Source organism: Trichomonascus vanleenenianus (genome assembly GCF_965637985.1).
Source record: "Trichomonascus vanleenenianus strain CLIB 3782 genome assembly, contig: TRVA0_028S, whole genome shotgun sequence".
In the NCBI taxonomy this organism is placed as follows: Eukaryota; Fungi; Ascomycota; class Dipodascomycetes; order Dipodascales; family Trichomonascaceae; genus Blastobotrys; species Blastobotrys vanleenenianus.
Window position 1 is genome coordinate 146193 of NW_027481859.1, and position 23123 is coordinate 169315.

The 23123-nt window shown below is 51.7% G+C and overlaps 7 protein-coding genes across 7 annotated transcripts; 4 read left to right on the plus strand and 3 right to left on the minus strand.

Moving 5' to 3' along the window:
* Positions 1–142: 142 nt before the first annotated feature.
* On the minus strand, positions 143–2461 carry TRVA0_028S01486 (uncharacterized protein; the record flags this gene model as incomplete). Its single annotated transcript, XM_076685759.1, has 1 exon — positions 143–2461. The coding sequence occupies one exon, from the start codon at positions 2459–2461 to the stop codon at positions 143–145; it is 2319 nt and encodes a 772-aa protein (XP_076540050.1).
* Positions 2462–2696: 235 nt separating this feature from the next.
* Positions 2697–3926, plus strand: TRVA0_028S01508 (DNA helicase ZGRF1-like domain-containing protein; the record flags this gene model as incomplete). The annotated part of the gene is made up of 1 exon (XM_076685760.1): positions 2697–3926. One exon carries the CDS (start codon positions 2697–2699, stop codon positions 3924–3926), a length of 1230 nt encoding a protein of 409 aa, XP_076540051.1.
* Positions 3927–4185: 259 nt separating this feature from the next.
* On the minus strand, positions 4186–12780 carry NUM1 (Num1p; the record flags this gene model as incomplete). Its single annotated transcript, XM_076685761.1, has 3 exons — positions 12649–12780; positions 12368–12594; positions 4186–11967 (listed from the first exon to the last, which is right to left on the minus strand). The coding sequence occupies exons 2-3, from the start codon at positions 12584–12586 to the stop codon at positions 4186–4188; spliced, it is 8001 nt and encodes a 2666-aa protein (XP_076540052.1). The 5' UTR covers positions 12587–12594; positions 12649–12780.
* A 1062-nt stretch (positions 12781–13842) lies between these two features.
* Positions 13843–14808, minus strand: RPN13 (proteasome regulatory particle lid subunit RPN13; the record flags this gene model as incomplete). Its single annotated transcript, XM_076685762.1, has 2 exons — positions 13843–14257; positions 14327–14808. 2 exons carry the CDS (start codon positions 14806–14808, stop codon positions 13843–13845), a joined length of 897 nt encoding a protein of 298 aa, XP_076540053.1.
* An 81-nt stretch (positions 14809–14889) lies between these two features.
* Positions 14890–15847, plus strand: TRVA0_028S01574 (CinA family protein; the record flags this gene model as incomplete). The annotated part of the gene is made up of 3 exons (XM_076685763.1): positions 14890–15105; positions 15285–15424; positions 15583–15847. The coding sequence occupies 3 exons, from the start codon at positions 14890–14892 to the stop codon at positions 15845–15847; spliced, it is 621 nt and encodes a 206-aa protein (XP_076540054.1).
* A 366-nt stretch (positions 15848–16213) lies between these two features.
* On the plus strand, positions 16214–22010 carry DCK1 (guanine nucleotide exchange factor DCK1; the record flags this gene model as incomplete). The annotated part of the gene is made up of 2 exons (XM_076685764.1): positions 16214–17610; positions 17933–22010. 2 exons carry the CDS (start codon positions 16214–16216, stop codon positions 22008–22010), a joined length of 5475 nt encoding a protein of 1824 aa, XP_076540055.1.
* Positions 22011–22514: 504 nt separating this feature from the next.
* On the plus strand, positions 22515–23121 carry ACP1 (acyl carrier protein; the record flags this gene model as incomplete). Its single annotated transcript, XM_076685765.1, has 4 exons — positions 22515–22712; positions 22774–22791; positions 22889–23057; positions 23114–23121. 4 exons carry the CDS (start codon positions 22515–22517, stop codon positions 23119–23121), a joined length of 393 nt encoding a protein of 130 aa, XP_076540056.1.
* Between the last annotated feature and the right edge of the window lie 2 nt (positions 23122–23123).

Sequence of the window (23123 nt, forward strand, 5' to 3'; positions counted from 1 at the left end):
ATAAAGTCCCCGAAGCAACATAGGTGATCAAGGGGCAATTAATATTGTAATATAAAATATCGTGATGAGTCTGTCTGTCATAATTTCAGCTGAATAGTTTTTGAATACAGTTACCGGTAATACTAGTACAGTTGGGGAACTGTTATACAACTCCTAAAACAACCATAACCTTGAGCTTCTTAGTGTCGTTAGTCCCCAGGCTGGCACATTTCCATCCCCAAGACTGCGATACTTCAAATACGTCCGGGGCGGACGAGAAGCAGGTAAGTGCTGTTTTACCCTTGCGGGAAGGCGTATACAGTTCAAAGTATGCAGAGATGCGCTTGCGGTCGTCCATATAATCTCCCTTTCGGGTCTCATTGCTAGAGAACTCCTTATCGAGGTCATCAATGGTACGAAGGCCGCTGAGAAGGCTCGCCGTGTTGTCAACAGAAGACGAGAGATTGGCCACAGCTAGCTGTGCAGCCGTGAGCGCAGAGGAACCCATGGAATCGGACCTCAACGGAGAGCTTGCTGGAGTACTGCCCCGGGAGCGCGGCTGTTGTGGCGGCGGCGGTGGTGGTGGTGGCGTCTGGTATAATCCAAACGAACCTCGCTGTTGCTCCTGCAATCCAAATGGAGAATTCAACCGACGAACAAGAGGGAAGTTGGATGGCTCACCAAAGAGGGACGGGGCTTCATCAAACCCAACTGGCGGGCCCTCGTCTTCGACACGGGTCTCAAAGTCCATCGCCGTTTCATCCTCTTCGTCAGAGCTCAACAGCAGTGTCCGCGAGAAGTTCGTATTACTCATAGAAGCGGGTGCTGGGCTGCGCAGGCTCGTAGTAAAGAAGCTCCTCCGGTTGCGCCCTGATGACATGCTGGCGACCCTACTACTGTCAGCAGCAGATTTATCTTCCGGGTTTTCACTTCGGTGGAGGTATACTCCAAGCTGGGTTGAGTTGTGCTTGTAAGGCACTTTTTGAACGTATACGCACCAGTACGACCCAGCATACCACAGACATTCACTGTAGACCCGCTCGCGGAGCTGGAGATCGCTAAAGTCTGTAAACGTAACGGAGAACCTAAACGGAGGGAACTTTGAGTAGCGATTGCTGTAAGCCGCGTTCCCCTCTGAAGGAATAGAGTAGTAGGTGATATCGGACTGTTCTAGAGAAGTGAAGAAGTGGAACTCGCTGAGCCCGGCGTCAGAGGCGTTGCTTGCGACGATCCGCTGCTTCAGCTCCAGCTGTAGCCATAAACCTTCCCGTAATACTGTTCGATCAACGAGGCTCTTACCATAGACGTCTTTAAGGGACTCGATCTTGAACAATTGGTCGTGCGTCAGATGACAGTAATACACGCCGTTGTTCATAGCATCACGAAGATGCTCCAAGTCATTAAGAGCAGAAACATAGTGTCCAGTAATGGGATCAATCTCTTCGTCTTCATCATCTTCAACGTGTTCATCCACTTCTGCAGCAATCAGTTCTTCCAAGTCATCTTTCGTTCCGCTGGGTTCTTCAGCAGCCGGCTTTGCTGTGCCATCCAAGGATGGTTCTTCGTCTCCTTCTTCTTCTGCTTGTTCTTCTGCTTCTTCTCCTGTTTCTTCTCCTACTTCTTCTGCTTCTTCTTTCTTGTCGGTTTCCTGTATAGTTTCATCCTTTTCGTCCAATTTACGACTACTCGGGCCGTTTTCCTCATCATGCGATGACGAGCGCCGTTCATCTCCAGCATCCTTCTCATCTTCTGTCTCAACCAAGGTGGTACCATCTTCCTTGGCCTCTTCCTGAGCATTTTTAGAAGCGGCATACCTTTCGGTTCGCTCCTTGCTCATCTTGGCTACTTTATGCTTGTACAGTTTAGTGATGAACCGGCACCTCTGCCACTCATTGGCCACAAAGAACCCGTCAGAGGCCAGAACTTCACCCATAAGCGATGCAGGAACCTTATCCAGCAAGTCCATGTCCATTTCAATCGCCTCTGTGCACAAAAAACTCTTGCATCCTTCGATAATGCTGGAACTAGACCCCCCGTAGTCATAGGTCATGGCGAACTCCACGAGCCGCCCAACATTCTCGGTGGAAATGTTGGATATCAGCTGCGTCACACAAAACTCTGCCAGGTCTTGCAGCCCCAGAAAATTGGCGACCCCGATCAGCCCGTTGAGATGCTTGGCCTCCTCCCCCTTCTTCTCCACCCCATATAACCTTGCGATCGCAAGCTCAAACGCCTCCTGGGTGATGTGGTGATCATCCTCAAAGCTTATCTGAACGGGCTTGTCCAGCGACTCCTTCCAGACCCCGCTCAGCAGGGACGAGAAGTAAGGCGACCGGTGGAGTACTATGCGATGCAGCCTGTACGTCTTATCGAACGCGCTGATGGCGATATCCGAACACAGGCCCTCCTTGTACCCGCGGGTGTACAGAAACTCCCCTAGGGACATGGAGTCGTCGCTCTTCTTCACTTTGTGGCCCACCATACCCGTTTGCACCTTTGGTTGGCTCTCCAAGATCCGGGCTTGCGATGGATTATCCGGCTGTCTTGGAGGAGTTTGAGGAGGCGGGTGCGCCTTGTGTTACGGCACGGCTGTCCTGTCCGGCGTGGGGTCCGGGTGGCAGTAAACGGAAGTCAAATTAAATCGCGTAGCAGACGCGAAATAATTAAATTGAAAATTAAAACGACGCGACGCGGGTAGGGGTAGAGGAGGAGGAAGCATGAGTTCGCAGAGGATCGTAGATGAGTTTCGTGTCTACGAGGTCCAGTGGACGAAGCACAAGACCCAGAAGCGCAAGGTGTGGGTGGAAGGCACTTTAGTACACCATCTGTGGAATGGAAGGGTAGTTCTCAAGGATAGCAATGGGTACGAAATCGAGAGGCCTTTTATAGGGAAGCGTACGATTGAGGTGGACAAAGAGATTGAGCTTGATAAACATTTAGTTCTGGTTGAGGATCTTAAAGAAACAGGGCATAGTGATATTACTGAGGTCGTTCAGGCGAAAAGTCAAAAAGAGGAGCAGGCCAGCAAACGGGCGCGTATTAATTCATCTCCTTCTAGCACTTTACCAGGTAGTAGTTCTCCTTTATTAGCTCGGTCATCTTTGGCTCAATTGAACAAGCCAAGAGTGAATAATCGGCCCAATACTACAACTGCTCCGATTACTGCTCCTACTGCTACTCGTCAATTAAAGAAGACGGTCCCTCTGAATGCACTTCTGACAAGTAGCGGCACGCTTAAGAAGCTTTCTCGAACTGCTACTACTACTAACACCGGTTCTACTGGTCGGATACTGAATCAATCTACAATAATACCGCGGAGTCCTCGTACTCCAAAAAACGGGACTTCTACTTCTTCTACCAGTACTGCGACCAATCGATCATCCGAATTTTCCTCTCCAGCTTTGTCAGTTCGAAAAGCCCGCCCATTGCTAAGTCTACAGAGAAAGAAGGACCCTCCTCAGCCAACTTCTTCTCCAGTCCACTCCACACTAACACCCGTTATTTCGCAGCCCACTCCAACACCCATTATTTCGCAATCTGCAATGACAAATAGAAGGGGCCTGCTGTCTCGTCAACGAAAGAAACCCCGGCCTTCGCAGCCTGCGGCTGCAGCCTCAAAACAGCTCTCAATCCCAGAAGAAGATACACTTGTTGCATTGCTTGACGACCAGATCTTATCACAACGTCCCCAGTTAATTCCACCTACAACTGATCGCTTTAGCGATGCCGAAAACAGCTGCCCGCCTCCGTCCACTCAGTTCGTTCCTTCAGCAAGTCAATTACACCTGAACGAACAGCATCGAGATTCCAATACACCTACCTCTCCACAGACGCAGCTGCCTGCAACTGGCCCTTGGTCTGCTGAAGCATTCGAATTGTTTAGGGACTATGAGCTACCTGAAGATATCAAAACGAAATTCTCCAATCTCACAATTAGCTCATCTTAATGGCAGAGCAGTTTTTTTTCGAATCTCAGCTTGAAGGAGGTCATTGGAGGGACCAGTCCCCCCAAACCCCTACGCGGAGGGTCATTGCCTAGGAGATCTCCGCGAAGCGGAGCCACGGGGGTATGGGGGCTGGCCCCCAAGTCAATTGCAGCCTGGGGCTTTTCGATTGACTGTCACCAATAATGGACCAAATGAACACGGTATAACCATTCAATACAAATATATTAATCATCATCATCAATAAAAATTAATCAAAAAATTACTGTTGGGATCGCGGACTGTGGAAAGAGTTCACGCTAGACTGTCTAGAAGTCCTTGTAGTGTTCATCTCTGGAGCAATGCTCTGCCGTATGCTCAATACCTTGGATCTACCTCGCTGCGAGTGCATCGACGTCGTTCGGGCCCGTTCCCGCTCAAATCGACTGTCCTCCGGATAGTCTTCGTCCAGCAGATCCTCCTCATCAAGAACCAGCTCATCGGCCGACCGCTTCAGCAAGAACTGGATAGAATTGTACCAGATGTTATGTCGCTGTCTGGTTGGGCACGTCAGCTTGATTGCCCGCTCAGGAGTGTGAATGATAATGCTCTTATGGTGGAGACCCGGCGGCAGTGGATTGGAGTCCTCGACGCTCTCAACGGAAAGAATAGCAGCAGACCTGGTCTTAACGCTATTAGTGTCGATGGCCGGGTTCTCTCTAGACCAGTAGAGGGACAGAGTGTAAGGATGCACCCAGAAGTATCGCATGTGCCTGTTGTCCGAAATGCCGCTGACACCCAATCGCCGAGTGTACTTGTAAAGGTATTCGCCAATCACTACCTGCGTGATGTAGGGAATCATGTTCTTGTCCGTGATCGTGACATTCGTGTTGATAGTAGCGTTCGAGATGGCAAGACTCTTGGGGCTGCCAGTCTGGATAGACGCCGCATCGCTTCGTCCCAGCTTGATCTGAGGCGGACCCATAAGGCCACCACCGTTGGTGACAGCCAGGTTCGCATGGCTGCCTCTTGGGGTCGACATGTGCGAAGATGCATTGCTGAGGTTCCTCACCACACCATCCTCCACCACTGGCGGAAGCGTGTGGTAGTCGTGTCGCTGTGGTGTAGGGGCATCCTCCGACGTGTCGCTCATCGTATCATCAATAACAGCTGAGTGAATCTTGCTGGCGCTCTGAGGGCTGCTAACCACAATCGAAGAGCGCGTCTCTCGAAGCGTTGGCTCACTGTACATCGTGGATCGCTTACTCTCCACCTCGCGCAAGCTAGATCGCCTGCTAAGAGCTTCAATCTCGCGCAGACTGTCAACCTCACTCGACGGAAGCGCCGTGTAGCCCATCTTGCTGGCAAGAGACTTAATATCCGCGACGCTGTATCGCTTATGCAGCTGCTCCGAGTTGATGGAGAGTCGGCCATCATCCGACTCCTCCACCATCACCATGCCATGCTTGGAAGCCTGGGCCTTGAGTTCCTCAATAGATACAGACCTTGGAGGCACGGGCAAGGCAGCCGCAGGAGGTGGCCGATAGTAGGCAACAGACGGGTTGGTCAGCTTCTTGTACTCCTTCAGGTTCATGACAACCATGCCCAGTGATTTGGCGTACTGTTCAAGCTCGACCTCCGTCAACGACGGCTTGCTCCTGTGCTTGTTCTGCATACCCTCATACTCGGCCACTGGAATAGCCTTGAAGCCAGCCAGCTCGGCATGCTTCTCAATCTCTTCAGGGCTGAGCATGAACGAAGAGGTCTCTGAAGACGTCGACAGCGGGCGCTGCGATCGGGCGCTCGAAGTGCCTCGCATTCGCCATGCCTCGTATTCCTGAACTGGAACAGCCACGAACCCTGCCTTCTGGACTTCCGCCTTGATCTCCTCGGTACTGAGAGCGGCCTTCCGCGACGACAAGTCCTCGTAAACACCCATTGGCACAGTGACCAACCCCTGTTTCTGAGCCAGGCTCGCCAGTTCGTCGGAGGAAAGCTCGCTAACATCCTTAAGCTGGCTAAACTTGTCGGACGGAATAATGACATAGCCAAGGTCCCTGGCCTTTGCAGTGATGTACTCTGGATCGGCCTCCTTCTTTTCGTACTCAGCCTGCTTCTTTAGAGTCTCGTTCTCAGCCTCCTTCTTGAGAGTTTCGTACTCAGAAGCGCCGACGACGACCAAACCAAGGCCAGCAGCCTGAGCGGCGAGAGCCTCCCTATTGTTCTGCTGGTTGGCCAAATCCTCATAGTCCTCCATAGAGAGGGTGACCAGTCCAAGCTCCTTGGCCCGCTCCATGACTTCGTCCTCGTTAGCAGTGTAGTAGCTGTCGTTATTCTTAGCCATGAGCTCCTCGTAATCCTTAGCCGGAACCGCAACCATATCGAGATCCTCTTCCTCACCCTCAGTGCTTCCATTACTAACACCCTTGGGCTTATCGAATACCGCTGGTACGTCAAATGCTGCCTTGGTTACAGCAACCAGACCAAGCTTCTTGGCCAGCAGGTTAACATCATCCTTAGTAGGCGTCTCCACAATGCGCTTGAGCGAAGACAGATAGTCGGCGGGAACACTGGTAAGCTCAACATCGGAGATCCTGGTGCTGCTAGCAGTGCTGACGAACGAATCGTCTCCCAATTGCGGCGACCGTCCAGGTGAAGACGTGGTGGTTCCCCGGCTCGCGTCCTCCTCGAACTCGGAGCTCACGCTGGGAGTGCGGCCATGAGTCTTTTTGAGTAGCGACTTGTACTCATCTGCCGGCAAAACGGTCAGGCCAAGGGCCTTGGCGAACCGCATAACGTCCCGCTTGGTCGGCTCGGAGGTGTTCTGACTTTCTACAAGCTTCTTGTACTCCTCGCCAGAGACTGGCACAAAGCCCAGAGAACGCATAGACTCAATAATCTTCTCACCATGCGCGGAGCTCTCCTGGCCCTTGCTCTGCTTGATAATACCTTCGAAATGGTCTCGCTTAGCGGCAACAGAGCTGAGCAGCAGACGATCGGAAGAGTTGGCATCATTTCGGTGCCCCTTATCAAACTTATCGGCCTTCTCAGTAAGACTGAGATAATGCTCCTTAGGAACAGCGACAAGGCCGTTTCGCTTGGCAATCTGCTCAATGTCGGCTTTGTTGGGGTTAGTAGCCTTTCGCCGCAGGTCTTCCATTTCCTCGGCGGAGAGGAGCGACATGCCAAGTCGCTTGCTGTGCTTGTGAAGTAGATCAGCATCAGGCTCCTCAGCGTTCTTTTCCAGCTCTTCATACTCGGGTCGGGGCACAGTGACCAGATCAAGATGGTTACACGCCACGGTGAGTTCCTCCTTGGTGGGCTCGGTAGCTCTACGCCGTAGTTCGGCCAATTCCTTTGCAGGAACGGCAGAGTATCCCAACGATTGTGACAGTTCTTCGAGTTCCTCGGGGGTAGGCCGCGAAGTGAGCCGCTGCAGCCTGTCGTGCTCCTCCCTTGGTATGACAGCGACGCTGTGCTTCTCAGCGGACGACTGAATAGCGGCAAGCGACGGGGAGTCTGCCGCCTTCTGCAGCTCAGTCCAGGCGTTGATCGAGACAACGGCGTGGCCAGACTGGGCCGCAACGCTGTCAAGTTCTTGCTTCGTCGGGCTGTTGGCCCTACGACTGAGCTCTTCCCACTCTGCGCCGTCGATAAGCTTGGCATTGAACTGGCTGGTGCCCAGTTCCTCAAGCTCTCCGCGGGACGGAGCAGTAGCACGCCTCTTGAGGTCCTCATACTCCCTAGACTTGATAGACACGTATCCAAGTTTTTTGCTGTGAGCAAGCAGCTCCTCGGCAGTCGGGTTATTCGCCTTTCGCTGCAGTGATCGATGGTCTTTCTCAGGGATAGCCACAAGGCCGTGCTTGGAGGCAGTGCTCTCAATAGCGCTCTGAGACGGCTCCTCAGCCTTCTTGTGCAGCTCGCGAAGGCCACCAATGGTAAGCAGCGTGAGGCCGGCAGCCTTGGCGAAGTTCTCAAGCTCAGACTTGCTGGGGTTCGATCCCTTGCGCTTCAGCTCCTCGAACTCGGTGGCCAGAACAACAGCGAGGCCGTTCTTGGCCGAAATGGCTTCAATTTCCTCCCTAGTAGGGCTACTCAGCTTCCTCTGGAGCTCCTCATGCTCCGCGGTAGGCACGACGTAGAGGCCGTGTGACCTGGCATGGGCGGCTACCTCGTCAGCCGACGGCGAATACTCGGTAGGCCGCGCAGATAGCTCTTCGTACTCAGACTGAGGAACAGAAACGAATCCGTGACCTTTGATCTTCTCCAAAAGAGCTTCCGCGGTTGGTTCTGCGGTCAGTTCTGCGTGCTTCGCCTGTGGTATAACCACCAAGCCCAAGCCCTTGGCCTTGGATTCGATCTCGTCTGCTGATGGCTCGTATGGCTTGGTCAATTCGGCATACTCATCACGCGAAACAGGCACGTAGCCCGCTTCCTTGGCCAACTCAGCGACTCGCTCTGCGCTTGGGCTCCTGAGAGTGTCGTAATCGGCACTGGCCACAACCACATGGCTGTTCGCTTCGGCAACCTGTTTGGCAACGTCCAGCGATGGCGACTTCAGTGCCTCGAGCTCCGATTTGGCCAGCACGGCCAAGCCAACACTTGCGGCAGCAGACTCAACGTACTCCTTGGTGATAGGAGCTTCAGCAGCATCCTTAATGCTCTGGTACTTGGCCACAGGGACAGCAACCATGCCATGCTCTCTGGCCGCCTTCTCTACCTGCTCAGCGGACGGCTTGACGAGGCTAGAGTGCTCCTCCTGCGACAGGAGAACCAAATTGTGCCTCTTAGCTTCCCGGTTGATAGTATCCATGGAAGGCGCGTCGGCAACAGATCTGAGAGCATCGTAGTCTTCCTTACCAACAGCGACCATACCGGCGGCAGAGGCGGTTTCAACAATCTTCTCATTGGACGGATGGACGAGAGACTCGTACTCAGCGCTGTAGACAGCGACCATACCATGAGACTTGGCCTTTTCCTGAACCTCCTCCCGTGTTGGCTCATTGGCAGCTCGCATAAGAGCCTTGTGCTCACCAGCAGCCAGAGCGACCAGTCCGAGGGCACCCGCCTTCTCAGCAATGTGTTTCTCGTCGGGGCTGTGTGCCTTCTGCTCCAGTTGCTTCAATTCGTCTTGCGGCAGCACCACCAACCCCAAAGAGCTGGCCTTGCCCTTAATGTGGTCTTCCGTTGGGTTATCAGCCCGGCTAGTAAGGGCCTTGAACTCCTCTTCGTCCACAACAAGTGACTTATGTGACAGAGCTTTTTGTTTGAGCAGGTCGAGCGACGGCTCTACGTGTTTGTTATATTCGCTTTCTGGAATAGCAATGAGACCGCGGGCCTTGGCGCTTTCAGATATCTCTTCGGCAGACGGATTCGCTGCCTTTCGCTCAAGGTCCTTGTACTCAGAGACCTCGATGAGAGCATAGCCCTTGTGTGTAGCCTTCTCGCGCAGGTAGTTTTCGCTAGGGTTCTGTGCGCGATCAATAACGTCGTTATACTCAGTCTTTGGCACTGCAACCATGCCGAAATCGCTAGCCTTGGACACAAGCTCTTCGGTGGTTGGTTCATTAGCCCTGCGAAGCAGCTCCTGGTGGGCACCTTCGGCGAGGGCGATATAGCCAATGTTAGACGCCTTGGTCTCTAGTTCTTTGGCGGTTAGGTCTCGCTGGGATTCCTTGATTGCGTCGTCTCGTGCCTTGATGACCGCACTGTGTTCCTGAGTAAGCGACTCGAACTTATCCGAGAGCTCAGCCTTATGCCTAGCCAGCTCTTCCAACTGCGCGCTGTGCTCTTCCTTCACTCGAGCCAATTCCGAGGAAGTCATTTCATAGGATTCATTAACAGAGTCGTAGGTCTTGGCCAACTCCTCATGTCGCTTAGACAATTCGCCATGGGAAGACGTCAGTTCTTCGTGCTGCCTGGTCAATTCACCGTGAGAAGAGATGAGCTCCTCAAGCTGTTTAGACAGTCCTCCATTAGTCGAGGTAAGCTCTTCCTGTTTTCTAGATAGCTCTCCATAGCCCGAGGTAAGTTCTTCGTACTTTGCAGATAGCTCTCCATGGTTCGAAGCAAGTTCTTCGTACTTTCCGGATATTTCTCCGTTGGTCGAGATAAGTTCTTCGTGCTTTTTAGACAGCTCTCCATAGCTCGAGGTAAGTTCTTCATACTTTCCAGATAGCTCTCCATGGCTCGAAGTAAGAGCATCAAATTCTGTCTTGAGCTTCTTATAGTTGGTCGAGTTCTCCTCAAGCTGCGACTTAACGCCGCTGTGAGTAGCAGAAAGCTCATCAAACGCCCGCTTGGCTGCGTCACGCTCGCCTATAATACTATCATGCTCCTCTTCAGGAAGCGCACGCAGCTTGAGCTTGGACGCCTGGGCAGTAATGTCCTCCTTAGTCGGGTTAATGTGTCGGTCGTAGTCAGCCCTGGCAATGGCGACCAAGCCGAATCCTGTGGCAGCCTTGATAACGGCATCCTGAGAGCTGGAAGACTTCACCTGCTGCTCCAGTGCAGACACATACGAAGAATCAACAACCTTTAATCCCAGCGCATTGGCAGCCTCCTCGAGCTTCTCCTTTGTAACATCTTGGCCTGCCTTCTCGGTGAGCGTGGCGTACTCCTCAGAGGTCAGCGTAACCAGGCCCATTTCGTGGGCACGCGTCTCGAGCTCGTCCATCGACATAAACTCGCTGGCAAGGCTCTGGCCCTTGACAGGGGTCCTTTCGCTGATAATACTGCTGTACTTGGACGCAGCGCTTTCCCGTCGGTAGTTGCGTCGCGGGGTTCGGTGTGGAACTACCAATTCATCATCATCATCAGACGAAGACGACATGACTGGATGGTGGTCCCCATTGGCGCCCTTCATGTAGTTCGCAGGGGTAACGTGGATAGTGTTTTCGGTCTCGGTCTGCTCGCCAGCAGATTCCTCGTCAAAGGTCTCCAGGCCCGTCTGGTAGTTGTCATCAGTAGGATCGTCTGGGGCGGTCTCAAACGCAGACTGGAATGCCTCCGACTCGCTCGTAGTTGTCGTCATTCCAGCGTCTTCCCAGTCTTCATTGTCTTTCTGGCTGTCGCTGCTGCTCTCGTCGTAGACCCGCGATCGCGTCTTGCGCGCCAGGTTTGCCCCCATTGCGGCCTGCTTGGAGAAGTGCTTTGAACGCTTGGATCTCAGCGTCGACTGGCCGCTGCCGCTACCCCGGGGTCCGTTATCCAGCTCCTCCTTAGCTTCCTTGAGCAGGCGCTCGAGCTCAGACTTCTCAGCGCGCTCCTTCTGGACCACCTTCTTGAGACTGATGATGTACTTATGGGCATGTCCAAGAGACGATTTCATTGTCTCTGTCTCGAGCGCGCTGTTAGCTCCGGCGCCCTTGATTGGCGACATTGGAGGCGTGTTGCCCGGAGTATCAGACCCGTCGTCTGACTCAACAAACTCATCCTCTTCAATGGCAGGGGTCTCTATGATCTTCTGGGCTGGTGCAAGCCCTGGCCTGGCCTGCAGTTCCTCTTTCAGTTCCGTTACAGACTGCTGTAGGGCAGTGTTCTCGTTGCGCAGCTCCTCCTGGGTCTTCCTGTACCCATTGAGGTCATTATCGTAGCGCGATTTCAGTTGGTTCAGTTCCTGCTTGAGATCTGCCTCACGCACCTTCATCGACTCAATGAGCTCCATCTGGGTTGTCTTGTCGGTTTGCAGTTTCCCGGCCTCAGAGGTAGCCTTGGTGACTGTTTCGCTTGACTTGGACACTAGGGATTGAAGCTCCTGGATCTGCAGCTCGAGGTTCCAGTTCTCGTCCTTGAATCGCTCTTCGGATTCGCTCATGGCGTGGACTTTGCTTTCGAGCGCCCTGCTTCTGCTGTGAAGGGCGTCGTGCTCGCTTCTTAGCTTAGCCATTGCTTGATCCTTCTCGTGGAGTTGGCCTTGGAGTCTTCGGCACTCGATCATGAGCGATTCGCCGATTTCAGTGACGAATTTCGTATTGTTGGTGCCGGACCCGCCGAGTGACGGCGTCTTGGTCTTTCGCTTGGGCTTTCTCACCGGGGACAGAGAGCCCTGGGCGTATCCATCCTACTCTAGTTAGCTCCATTCTACTTCAAAATTTAAAGGAATTGTCCAACAAAATGTCCAATTCAACATATCTGTCCGACTGGCAAATGTTCAAATTTGAAGGAATTCGTTTAATTTCAACAAGTCAGACCAATTGGCAAATTTCCAAATTTGGAGGAATTCGTCTAATTTCAACCAATCTGACCAATGGACTAATTTCTCGAAATTCGAGGAACTTCTCGAAATTGGAGAAATTCAATAAATTGTAACAAAAATGGACAAACAAACTCCAAGTTGAGAAATTCGACAACTTTCTCCAACTTAGAAAGATCTGCCCAAATTGAACCAAATCTGTCGAGCTTGAACAATATTCCGAACAATTTAACCAATTTAACAATTCCCAATAGTTATAGCAACTTACCTCAGTATTCTCTTCTGCACGCATTAAACTCTCGTATCGCTGGCCGAGATCGGACAGCCGGGCGTTGAGGTCAGTGGAATCATCCGCCCTCCGTAGCGGCGGGGACGGCGAGTGGTCGTCATCCATAAGCTCGCTGCGCCGGACGTTCTCGTCAATGCGCCTCAGGTGAGCGCTCAGGCTCGTACTGTCGCCCTCTCCGCTTGGAGCATGGTGCGACATTTTATCAGCTACAATGGTCGTCAGCATTACCTTCGAAACACGGGCCACCTCAACCGACTTACAGTATCAACCAGACACTTCAGATTCCCTTCCCCAGAACTATATGGCCAAAAAAATAAATGTGGATGAGTCGTGTAGGGCTATTCGAAACGGCCGCCAGCCTGCAATGCAAAACCTATATACACGGATTAACAGCTTTATGTAAGATTTTTGGAGAAATGAAAAAAAGGGGGGAGAAATGTGAGGAGGTCGATGGCAGCTGCTTTAAGGGGGGGAATGCACCGGGAGGGCGCGTCAAGCTTATTTTTCACCCGCGTCGCACCACCACAGACACGACTCATCATCTCGTTCGTATGTTTGAGAGAGATTAGACTGGTTGGACTGGATTGTGGGGATTAAGGAGGATGAAGAGTTTTGTAGTGGGACATTATTGGTCAACTAGGCCAGCCGAGCTTTAATGTATCTAGGTTATAGGGTAGTCTTGACGGGTATAGTTCGTTTGTGTTGTGTGTGTCACTTCCCCCTGAGAAAATGGGCCCACCATATCACCGTATCTACCAGCGGAATACCCGGAATATTCAAACCATTAATAGGTTAAAACTATCTATAAATATCAAATTGATGCTACTACTGTACTATTCTTCTGCGTATGTCTATTATGCTTGTACGGGGTATAGCTGCTCTGTAAGCACTCTAGGTATCTCCAATTACAAGCTGTTCAGAAGCTGGAATTACAAAGACTACCAGCTAGCAACTTGTGGGGAAATCTCTTTGGAATATGACAATGTTACTAGATCGTACATCTGCATCATAGTCAAAGAACTCTAGTTTATAACTAGTGGTCCAGAACAGCCATCGATACTCTATGGCTGGGCTAGCGGCTTTAAAATACTCAAACAATATAGCACAACCGGTAAACAACCATAACAACCATAAAGGTTTAAATGGTAAACAATTATAGAGATTCAAATACGAAGCTACTCGCAGATATAGGGACAGTGTTCCAACCTTTAAAAAAGTTCCAATAAACCAGTCCTTGGTTAAAAGGCTTTTAATCGGTCAGAAGAAAAGGAGCAGTACGGCACAATACGAATAGGTGATTATTTACGCAACTGGTTAAGCTGGCCAGATAGTGTACGCACACTACCTCTACAGGTTCCCTCCGCGAAGCGGAGCCACGGGGGGTCTGGGGGGCTGGCCCCCCAGGTAAACTGAACTCCAATAGATAATACTGTTACTGCAAAATATAAACTAGTCTAGTTCATTTCATGATCCTCATCATCCTTCTTGCTCTTCTTGCTCTCCTCGCCCTTCTTTCGAATACCGCTAAGGAACCCTTCAATCCCCTCCCCCGAGTACGGGTACTGCAATTGACCGGAAACTAGAGACCCCACAGCACTGCCATTGAGCACAGACCCAAACGTTTCAACCGACTGAAGGAACTGGCTCGACCGAATCACGCGAACCAACTCCTCCTTAGTCTTCGGAAGCCCTTCAGGGACATGCACATACAATTGCTCGAGCTCCGACTCCGGCAGACTGCCCACTAAACGAACCAACTCATCAATCGGAGCGACATCTCGGATAGACGTTACAGGAACAGATCGCGATGTAGAGGTATTTCGCAGCGAATTGACCAGCTCACTTAGCCGATCTTGACTAATTCGATCTCTACGACAAACAAACAAACCATGTTAATAAAAAAAATAAATGCAACAGAGAGAAAGAGATTATAATTACCTATCAGCGGGCTCTGATGCAGCGGCGGGGGCAGGATGCACGTCGGAAAGCTCTACATCCTCATCCTCCTCATCCTCTTCTTCCTCCAAATTGCTCTCGTCCAGAATGCTCGAAATCTTCTCGGCGATCTGCTTGTCTTCTGCCGTCAGCTCGTGGACCTCGCCCTGCTCATTGGGAGCTTGCATCCAAAATAGAAGCCTCTGGCCACTGGATTTGAAGGTCAATGCAAACACTCGACCGCTATCGCACTCTTTTACGTGCTCCCACGTGGCGTCCCCCGGGAAAAGCAGCAGCTCTTCCTTCTGGTCGGCAATCGTCTGCTTGTACTTGCCCCGAGGCTCCCAGTCAAATGAGAACAGGCTAGGGTCATCAGGGTTCTTGGTGATGGTAACCTGGCCCTGGCCCTTCTTCGGAATTGCTGTCTTGGCCTCCTCATCAAACTCGACCCTTCCGGCCTTGAACGACACGACCTTTGATGGCATTTCGGCTCTCTCTCTTTACCTTGTGTCGCGATGTGGGTGGTGTCGCCACAGTCCCAATTGTCGCATTATCACCATCTTTCGATGCGCGGGCGCGCGCGTCGCGTTGTGCACAGCCGTTCGTCGCTCAATTTGCCCCGAGGAGTCGACATTCGTTCATCGTTTGCTCTGGTCATTCTTCGTTGGAGTGACGAGAAACAATTAGCCATGGAGTTCCCTCCGTCTGAAGTCAAGCCGGTCGTGGCTCGAATTGCTGAGATTTTGAACGAGCGAAAAGAGACTATCGCCATTGCTGAGGCTGTATGTTAATAATCTGCCCCTCACTTATTTCTTTCCTTTATTTCTTTGGTATATTCCTTATTTCTTTGGTTCTTTCATTGGTATATTCCTTATTTCTTTGGTTATTTCTGGGTTTATTCCTTATTTCTTTGATTTATTTCGTATTTATTTGGCGTATCTAACTGTGAGTTTACTTTTAGGCTTGCGGAGGACTGATTTCGGCGTACCTCGTGTCGGTGCCGGGAGCTTCATCCTGGTACCACGGCGGTACCCTGACCTATTCGCTCAAATCGCGGCTCAAACTCAGTGGATGGTCCGAACAGGAAGTCCAGAGTTATACGTAAGTCTTCCCACTCCTTCTTCTTCTTCTTCTCAGTTGCCTTTTTTTTTCAATTCCCTTCTTTTCCTTCTCAATTGCCTCATCCTTTATTTCTCAATTGCTTCATCCTTATTTTCTCAATTCTTCGTGAAATGGCCGCTAATTAAAGGACGGTATAGCGGACCCAGCGAACCGGTCGCCCAACGATTGGCTCGAAACCTTAAACTTGAACTAGGGTCGACTTATGCGCTCTCCGAAACAGGCTGGGCCGGACCCACCGCTGATGACAACTCTGAAATCGGCACTGTCTACTTCGCCATTGCTACCCCCAAGGGCGAAGTTTCTATCCACGCCTCTACCGGATCCTCCTCCCGAGAGGCCAACATGGCCGAATTCGCCCTGCGTGCCCTCCGGTTCCTCCAGAACTACCTTGAAAAGTTGTAAGCCCGGATCAGTCTCACCTGATCCCAAAATCAACAGCCCCAACTACCCCTGAATCGACTACAGTGTACTCCTAAATCGACTTGCGCTAAAATCAACCACCCCTAAGTCGAGTAATGCTATATTAAGCAATTTTTCAGAGTTTTCTGGTAGGGTCTTGTTAATGGCCATTATGATTCGATAATATAAACCTTGTCGCGTGTTTCGCACCCACGCCTTGCATTGCATGAAAAAAAACCACGACAGCCCCCCCTGGTCCAACCGTTGCATATTTTGTAACGGCTTTTTTTCAACCTCTCCCCCCCTATTCACAAGTTTCGGTAAACTTCATCATCCACTAGATTGTATCAAAGTTTACGGATGAGCCTCATGGACGGTTCACAGAAAGCCGGCGGCGACTGGACGGCCCGAGAGAAAATCGGCCGAGGCATCGCTGTAAGGCGGTATGCCCCTCGGGGCAACGTTGCGAACGTTGATACGCCGTTGGATGTGGGGGACGAAGTATACGTCTTCGAAGTCCACAGCTCTGGTAAATGGCTCCGAGGATATATCGTCACGTCTCCGCGGGCCCAGGCAGCGTTCAACCAGCCACTACCGCGAAGCAAGAAGATCAACAATGCAGCGCTCAAGCCATTGGACCTGGGAGTCGCCATTGGTGTGTTCCCGGCCGCTGTCGTCAAGATCAAGGAGGAGTTTGAGACGGCGACCGACCCCACGAGCCGCCTAACGGGGATCACCAACTCGCTCATGTCGGACTTCGACACAGATTCCCTCATCAACTCGTACTCGGGCGCCAAGCCTACTCCACCGGCGATCCCGGCGCTGCGAATGGGCCACGAGTCGCTGACTCTCGCCGACGAGCCCATCGTTGACGATATCACCGCCGTAATCAAGGAATGGCATAATACTTATGTCTTCCACCACTTCCTTTTTGGTAATTACAGCCTTATCCGCACCGTGCAGGCGGCCATTAAGGATCTCTATGAGATCCGCCGCAAGCTGGCATACCAGCTGTTGACCGCCAACGAGCGGATCATTGCCCGGAAGAAGGCCATCTGGCAGATTGCGCGAATCACCAAGATCCTCAAGCGAGGCATTGTGGTGCGAGATGGAGCCTCTGGCCAGATCATGTCCGGCGAGGACGGCCCGGTTCGGCTTGCCCAGGAGCAGATATTACTTGCCCTGGCCCCTAACTACCCGGATCACGCTGTGGTGGGGGACGTAGTCAAGATGGCTACTGTCCCCAAGCACTTTTTGGTCGACTTCAAGTCGTGCGTGGGTCAGGGATACGGTCACGGCCTTACGGTTCTCTTACAGCTGCGCACCAAGACCCACCGACTGACCGAGTCCTTCAGGATCAGAATTCGCCCTGACACTATGCTCGAGGAATTGAGCGCCGTGCTCTTCCGAGACTTGCCTATCTCAATTACCAAGGACGATGTTTATCTTGTAGCCAAGCTCTTTGAAGAGGTCTCGCTCAAGTCAAAGAACGCTACTCCTATCAGCCAGCTAATTGGCGCTCCACCCGGCGCTCCAGTCATGGGTAACACTGCCAAGGCTCCCGCCGGGTCCAAATCCCACGCCCGACGGGGTGTCGCGGCTGGTGCTGCCGATATCTCGCGTCTGTTCCGTGTTGAGGAATCTCAAGAGGCTCCGTTCACCATTCGAATGTATGCCAACTACTTTGGCCCAGAGGATCCCAGCGATGATAACCGTGGATGGGGTCAATTGGTCGAACGAATCGTTCGTGGCCGTCCCCGTGGCGTGTAAGTTCTCCCTTTCTCCATCATCCATCATTCGTTCATCATTGATTTGTCACTGTTACATCATTGATCCATCATTGATTCTAATGGACTATCATTGATTCTATTGATCGTGGTGGTATCACCAGCCACATCATTAGTGATTGTTGGTGATTATTGATTATCATGGTTAACATTGGCGATCATTGCCGATTATTGGTGACCACTAATGATTATTGGTGATTATTGATTATCATGGTTAACATTGGCGATCATTGCCGATTATTGGTGACCACTAATGATTATTGGTGATTATTGGACTATTCGAATTGCTAACATTGTATAGTGCAACTACGCCACGAGCCCAGAAGGTCGTGTGCACGGTCAAAGAATTTGAAGGCGCATCTGTGTCGAATATTGCCCATTTGGCGAGCGAAGACTCGAACAGAGCAATGGGCTTGGCCAAGAGCTTGTTCGTGTCCTCTCTGACCGAACCACGGGACGATGTCTACATCCACCTCGACAAGATCTCCCTCAACTACGCGACCAAGCCTATTCAGGACTTCCTCGTAGTCTCCCTGAGCTCCTCCAGCGGCAATGTGCTCTTCAGCAACGCGTCCAACGCTCACGGCTCCAAGACCTGGGACTCTGCCGCCGCCTATAACAACGAGATCATGGGTGAGATGGTAGGCTGCTCCCGGTTCCAGCGAAACGAAATTGTCTACCTTTCACTCTACGTGTCTGGCGAGTTCCTTGGCCAGGGCTGCATTCCACTGTGGCACGGCAACCGAATCTGGTCCGGCAAGCGAACGATCAACTTCGTTCGGGACGGCGTCAACGTGGCCACCCTGGGCACGATGATAGACTTTGTGGGCAACGGGTACAACACCGATGTGTCTGTTGAGAAGGTGCTCAACTGGAAGATGGTCTACGAGAAGAACGGCATTGAAGAGCTTAGCGCTACCCTCATCAAGTTCAATGTTATCGAGGACACAGAGTTCATCAAGCGTTTCCACGACATTATGGACGCTCTGTTCGATATGCTCTCATCCTTCCTTGGCACTGAACCTGATGAGTTCCTGCTCCAGATATTCCATGCCATTATCTTCACCTTTGAGAAGGTGACCGGGCGAACCAAGGAGTACACCTACTTGGGCGTGGACTACCTTGAGAATCGGTTCAACTTCGCCGGTATGTCGGAGATCCTGCTCTCGATGACCGAGCGGTGCCTTCTCAACACAAGCTCCCTGGGCTACCAGCTGCTGATTAACCTGTTCAAGGTGTCAGAGTTCATTTCCCAGCTGGTGGCTTCTTCTGCCGCAATCGACTCTGATCGAGGCAAGGAATCGCAGATTAACGTTTCCATGTCTATCCGAAGATATGTGCGTCGAATCACCGAGGCCATCAAGCAGATTCTGTCGAAGCAGGATCGGAGCCTAGTTGATCTCCAGCTCATTGCGGTGCAGAGCATCTTCCAATTCTACTACCACTTGCGGCAGTACGTGCCTTCAGATGAGCTTGCCCAGTTCATTATTGAGGCAACCGATTCGATCAGAACTGATAATGACAAGATCAACACGCAGCGCTTGCTCCTTGTCCGAAAGCTTTCGACGTCGTGGCTTTACAAGCAGGCCAAGTATAGGCCGCACATCACTGCATATACGATTAAGTGGACCCTCCAGTTCTGGATCAGCTCTGAGGAGCTTACTCCAGGCCGTCGGGAGCAGATCCGACTCGTTTCCGGCATCTTTGCGACCCAGTTCAAGATCCTGTGGCCTGTACGACACGAGGAGCCGGATGTTTGCAAGCGGTATGGCCAGCTGCTGCCGTTGGGCGCTAAGCTCTACACCGAGCTTTTGAGCCAGTTTGAGGCCAAGAAGCGGGCTCCATGCCCCGTATTCTCCCCTCTGTTCCCGGAGAATTATCCATTTGAGGTTCGGGCCGTCGATTCCGTAGTCAACGACTCCGTGTTTGACGAAACCCTTATTGAGCTAGGTATCGTCTTCACCCTGATTGTCAACATTGCCCACTTCAATGGCCATGAAATGCCAGACAACAGCTTGACCCAGGCTCAGGTCACTGAACTGGCCGCGAACATAATTCGCGCTTGCACGGCCATGCTCAACTGCGTCTCCTTCCCTAAGATGTGGGTGTCGCTACTAGCAGTTCACCACGAAACGGTCCTTGGATGTCTCGACTACCTTAGTATCCTTATGAAGACGCGGTTCATCCCAGCCCCAGAAAATGCAGAGGCCTTCAACTCTGGCTTGTGGTTCAACTTCCTGCGATGCATCGTGCGCCTCGCCGGGTCTGAGGCTATTGCTGTTGAGCACCTGCCAGAGCAGAAACGGGCTGCAATTTGGAAGATTGCTGGTGACATTCGTGCCCGGGCAGTGGTGCTCCTTCGAGACGTATGGGACGCCATTGGCTGGCCGGCCTCGGAAGAGGAGAAGGCGCGGTTTGGCCTTGACCTGTTTGGTGGATTCCAGGTGCAGATGTTTGGCGGCGAGACTAGTCTCGTCCGAGACGTGCTTAACTTGTGTTTGGTGCGGCACGCAGCGACTCAAAAGACGGCGGTTTATATCCTCCAAACTATGATTGTTAGCGAGTGGACGCTCAATGAGGAGCTGGTCGGTCTCCAGCGGGAGATCATTGCGTCTCTTGACGACATCTTCCAGACGCGAACCTACCTTCCCGAGTCGCAGGAGAAGCGAGCGTTCAACGCCTACCTGCGGTCGACCTTCAACATTGACCCCGAGGATGAAGCTACTCCGACTATTACCCACCTCTTGGACGGTATTGAAGAGTTCCTTGATCTGTTGCTTGATCTGTACAACATCCCGCCAGGCGATGCTTTCAACGACGACAGAATCTTCCACGCCCTCAACGTGCTCAACTTCCTCAAAGATATCGACCGGGTGGAGATTTTCTCTCGATACGTCAATGACATCGCGCAGTGGAACCGGGCCAAGCTCAACTACACCCAGACTGGTCTGGCCCTCAAGCTGCTTGCTTCTGCGTACTCGTGGTCGTTTGATGAGCGACTGGAGGCCAGCGAGCATCCGAGCTTCCCGGCCCAAACGTCGTTTGAGCGAAAGGAGGCTCTTTACGAGGACATTATCCAGAGCTTCACCCGGGGCCGGGCGTTTGAGAACGCCATTGAGGCCACGAAGGAGCTCATTGCTGCATACGAGACGTACCTGTTCGATTTCAAGAAGCTGGCCAGCGCCACTAGGATCCTGGCCAAGCTCTACGACAGTGTAGACAACGTTGACCGACTCTCTCCACAGTACTTCCGAGTAGCGTACATTGGCATTGGGTTCCCACGGGCGCTGCGAAACAAGCAGTTCATCTTCGAGGGAAATCCATGGGAGAAGCTAGAGTCGATTCACGAGCGGCTGCACAAGATCTACCCGGGTGCGACCATCGTCTCCAATGAGGCCCAGGCGAAGGTCGATGGCCAGTACCTCTATGTGTCTGCAGTTAACCCTGAGCCAAGCGCCGACCTCAAGGAGCGAGTCCAGACGGCATCTCCGGGTGCCAAGGAGTATCTTGCACGAAAGGATCTCCGATTCTTCTCGTACTCTCGACCATTGCCGAACAACACTTCTCCTCTTGATCTCTGGGTAGAAAAGACAATGTACGAGACTTACCAGGCATTCCCAACCATTGTCAAGCGATCTGAGGTTAAGCATGTCACTGTTGTTAAGCTATCGCCAATTGAGAACGCGCTGAGCCTGATTGTCCAGAAGACTAGCGATCTTCTCGAGCTTGAGATGCTGTTCAAGTCGGGCCGAGCTGATCAGAGTACTATGTCCAAGCTAGATCTTGTCCTCTCCGGTTCTGTGGACTCACCTGTCAACGGTGGTATCCAGATCTACCGAACGTTCCTGGAAGATGTGTCTCTCAAGGAGGATCCGCAAATGGGTCCGATTGTCACCAAGCTGGAATTGGCGTTCCTTGAGTATGCTGTTGCCATCCAGCGGTGCCTTGCCATCCATGGCCGGGTTGTTCCTGCGACGCTGCGACCACTTCACGACTCTCTTAACCAGCTGTTTGAGCGAAACTTCGCACCAGAGCTTTCTGTTCTTGGCAGCAACAACAATGATCTCGAGGGGATCCGGCAGGGCATGCTGTCGCGACTGGACAGCAACTTTAGCCTGCTCAACCTCCAGGATGGACCAAGCCGAGCTCCATCCATCAATAGCAGCGCTAGTACGCACCAGGGTTCGATGAATTCGGACAACCAGATGGTGGCGTCTCGGTCAGCTGCCCTTGACAGCCTCTTGCTCAATGCGTCTATCTCGACGCACCCAATTTCGCGTCAGCCGTCGGCCAACACCATGGCTACGGCCATCTCAACCCCGCAGATGTCGCAAAGCCCTTCCCAGGACTCTCTTTACCGAACCCAGACCTTTAATTGATTTTAGCTAAGTGCTGTATTGAATATATTTGGTTTATTATCTACATATACCCTTCTCTGTTTCGCAATTTTAAAAATCATCGAGCACAGATCTCCACTTGGCTTACTTGTAGTTTAGTGCTGCGAGTACCGGTAATTGAATTTAAGTACACTGGTTTACTCCCCACTAAAACGTGGTTAATCATCACAATCCTTCTCTATATCGCAACTGTAAAAATAGAATGAAATAATTGAAGCTACTGAGACTGTAATACACATATGGAAAAGAGACATTAATACTCGGTACTTCTATCATTGGATTGCCATGTACCGTGTCCGTACTTCTCAGTGGAGTTGGTGAGTGGGGGCCGGGTGGCCGGGGTAACCGGCGGAGCTCCGACGTTTGGGAGGAAAGACGAATAAGAGACGGAGGAAAACGACGGTTTGAAATGCGCAAAAGCACAATTTTTTCAACCAAATTCACCTTTGTGAAGTAGATCCAGTGCAGAAAAAAAAGAGATAAAAGATGTTGTTCCGAACTGCCCGAATTGCCATGCGAGCCTCCCGAGCTCTTAACGTCCGAGCCGCTACTGTTGCCGCTCGACCAGCTATTGCCCGACCAATGATGGGCTTCCGACACTACTCCGCGGAGGTTTCTCCATCTGGTCTTAGCCGACAGGAGATCGAGAAGCGAATTGTCAACGTTGTCAAGGCTTTCGACAAGGTATGTTCCATTTACTGATTTTTGGAAAAATTGGGCAATTTGCTAACATGGTTAATTATAGGTTGAGGATGCTACTAAGGTATGATATGAAATATCGGCATTATTAATGGTTACTGTTATTGGTTATTATTAGTGGTGCCTGTGGTATGTGGGACGGCAAGCTAACTGTGCGATAGATCACCTCTAATGCCAACTTTGTTTCTGACCTCGGTCTGGACAGCTTAGATACTGTTGAGGTCGTTTGCGCCATTGAGGAGGAGTTCGGCATTGAGATTCCAGATAAGGAGTCTGACGAGATCAAGTCTATTGCCAACGCCGTGGACTACATCTTTTCTCAACCAGAAGGTACGTTTTTTTTTTTTTGAAAATGATTTTGCTGGAGATTACTAACCTCTTTATAGCTAACTAAGT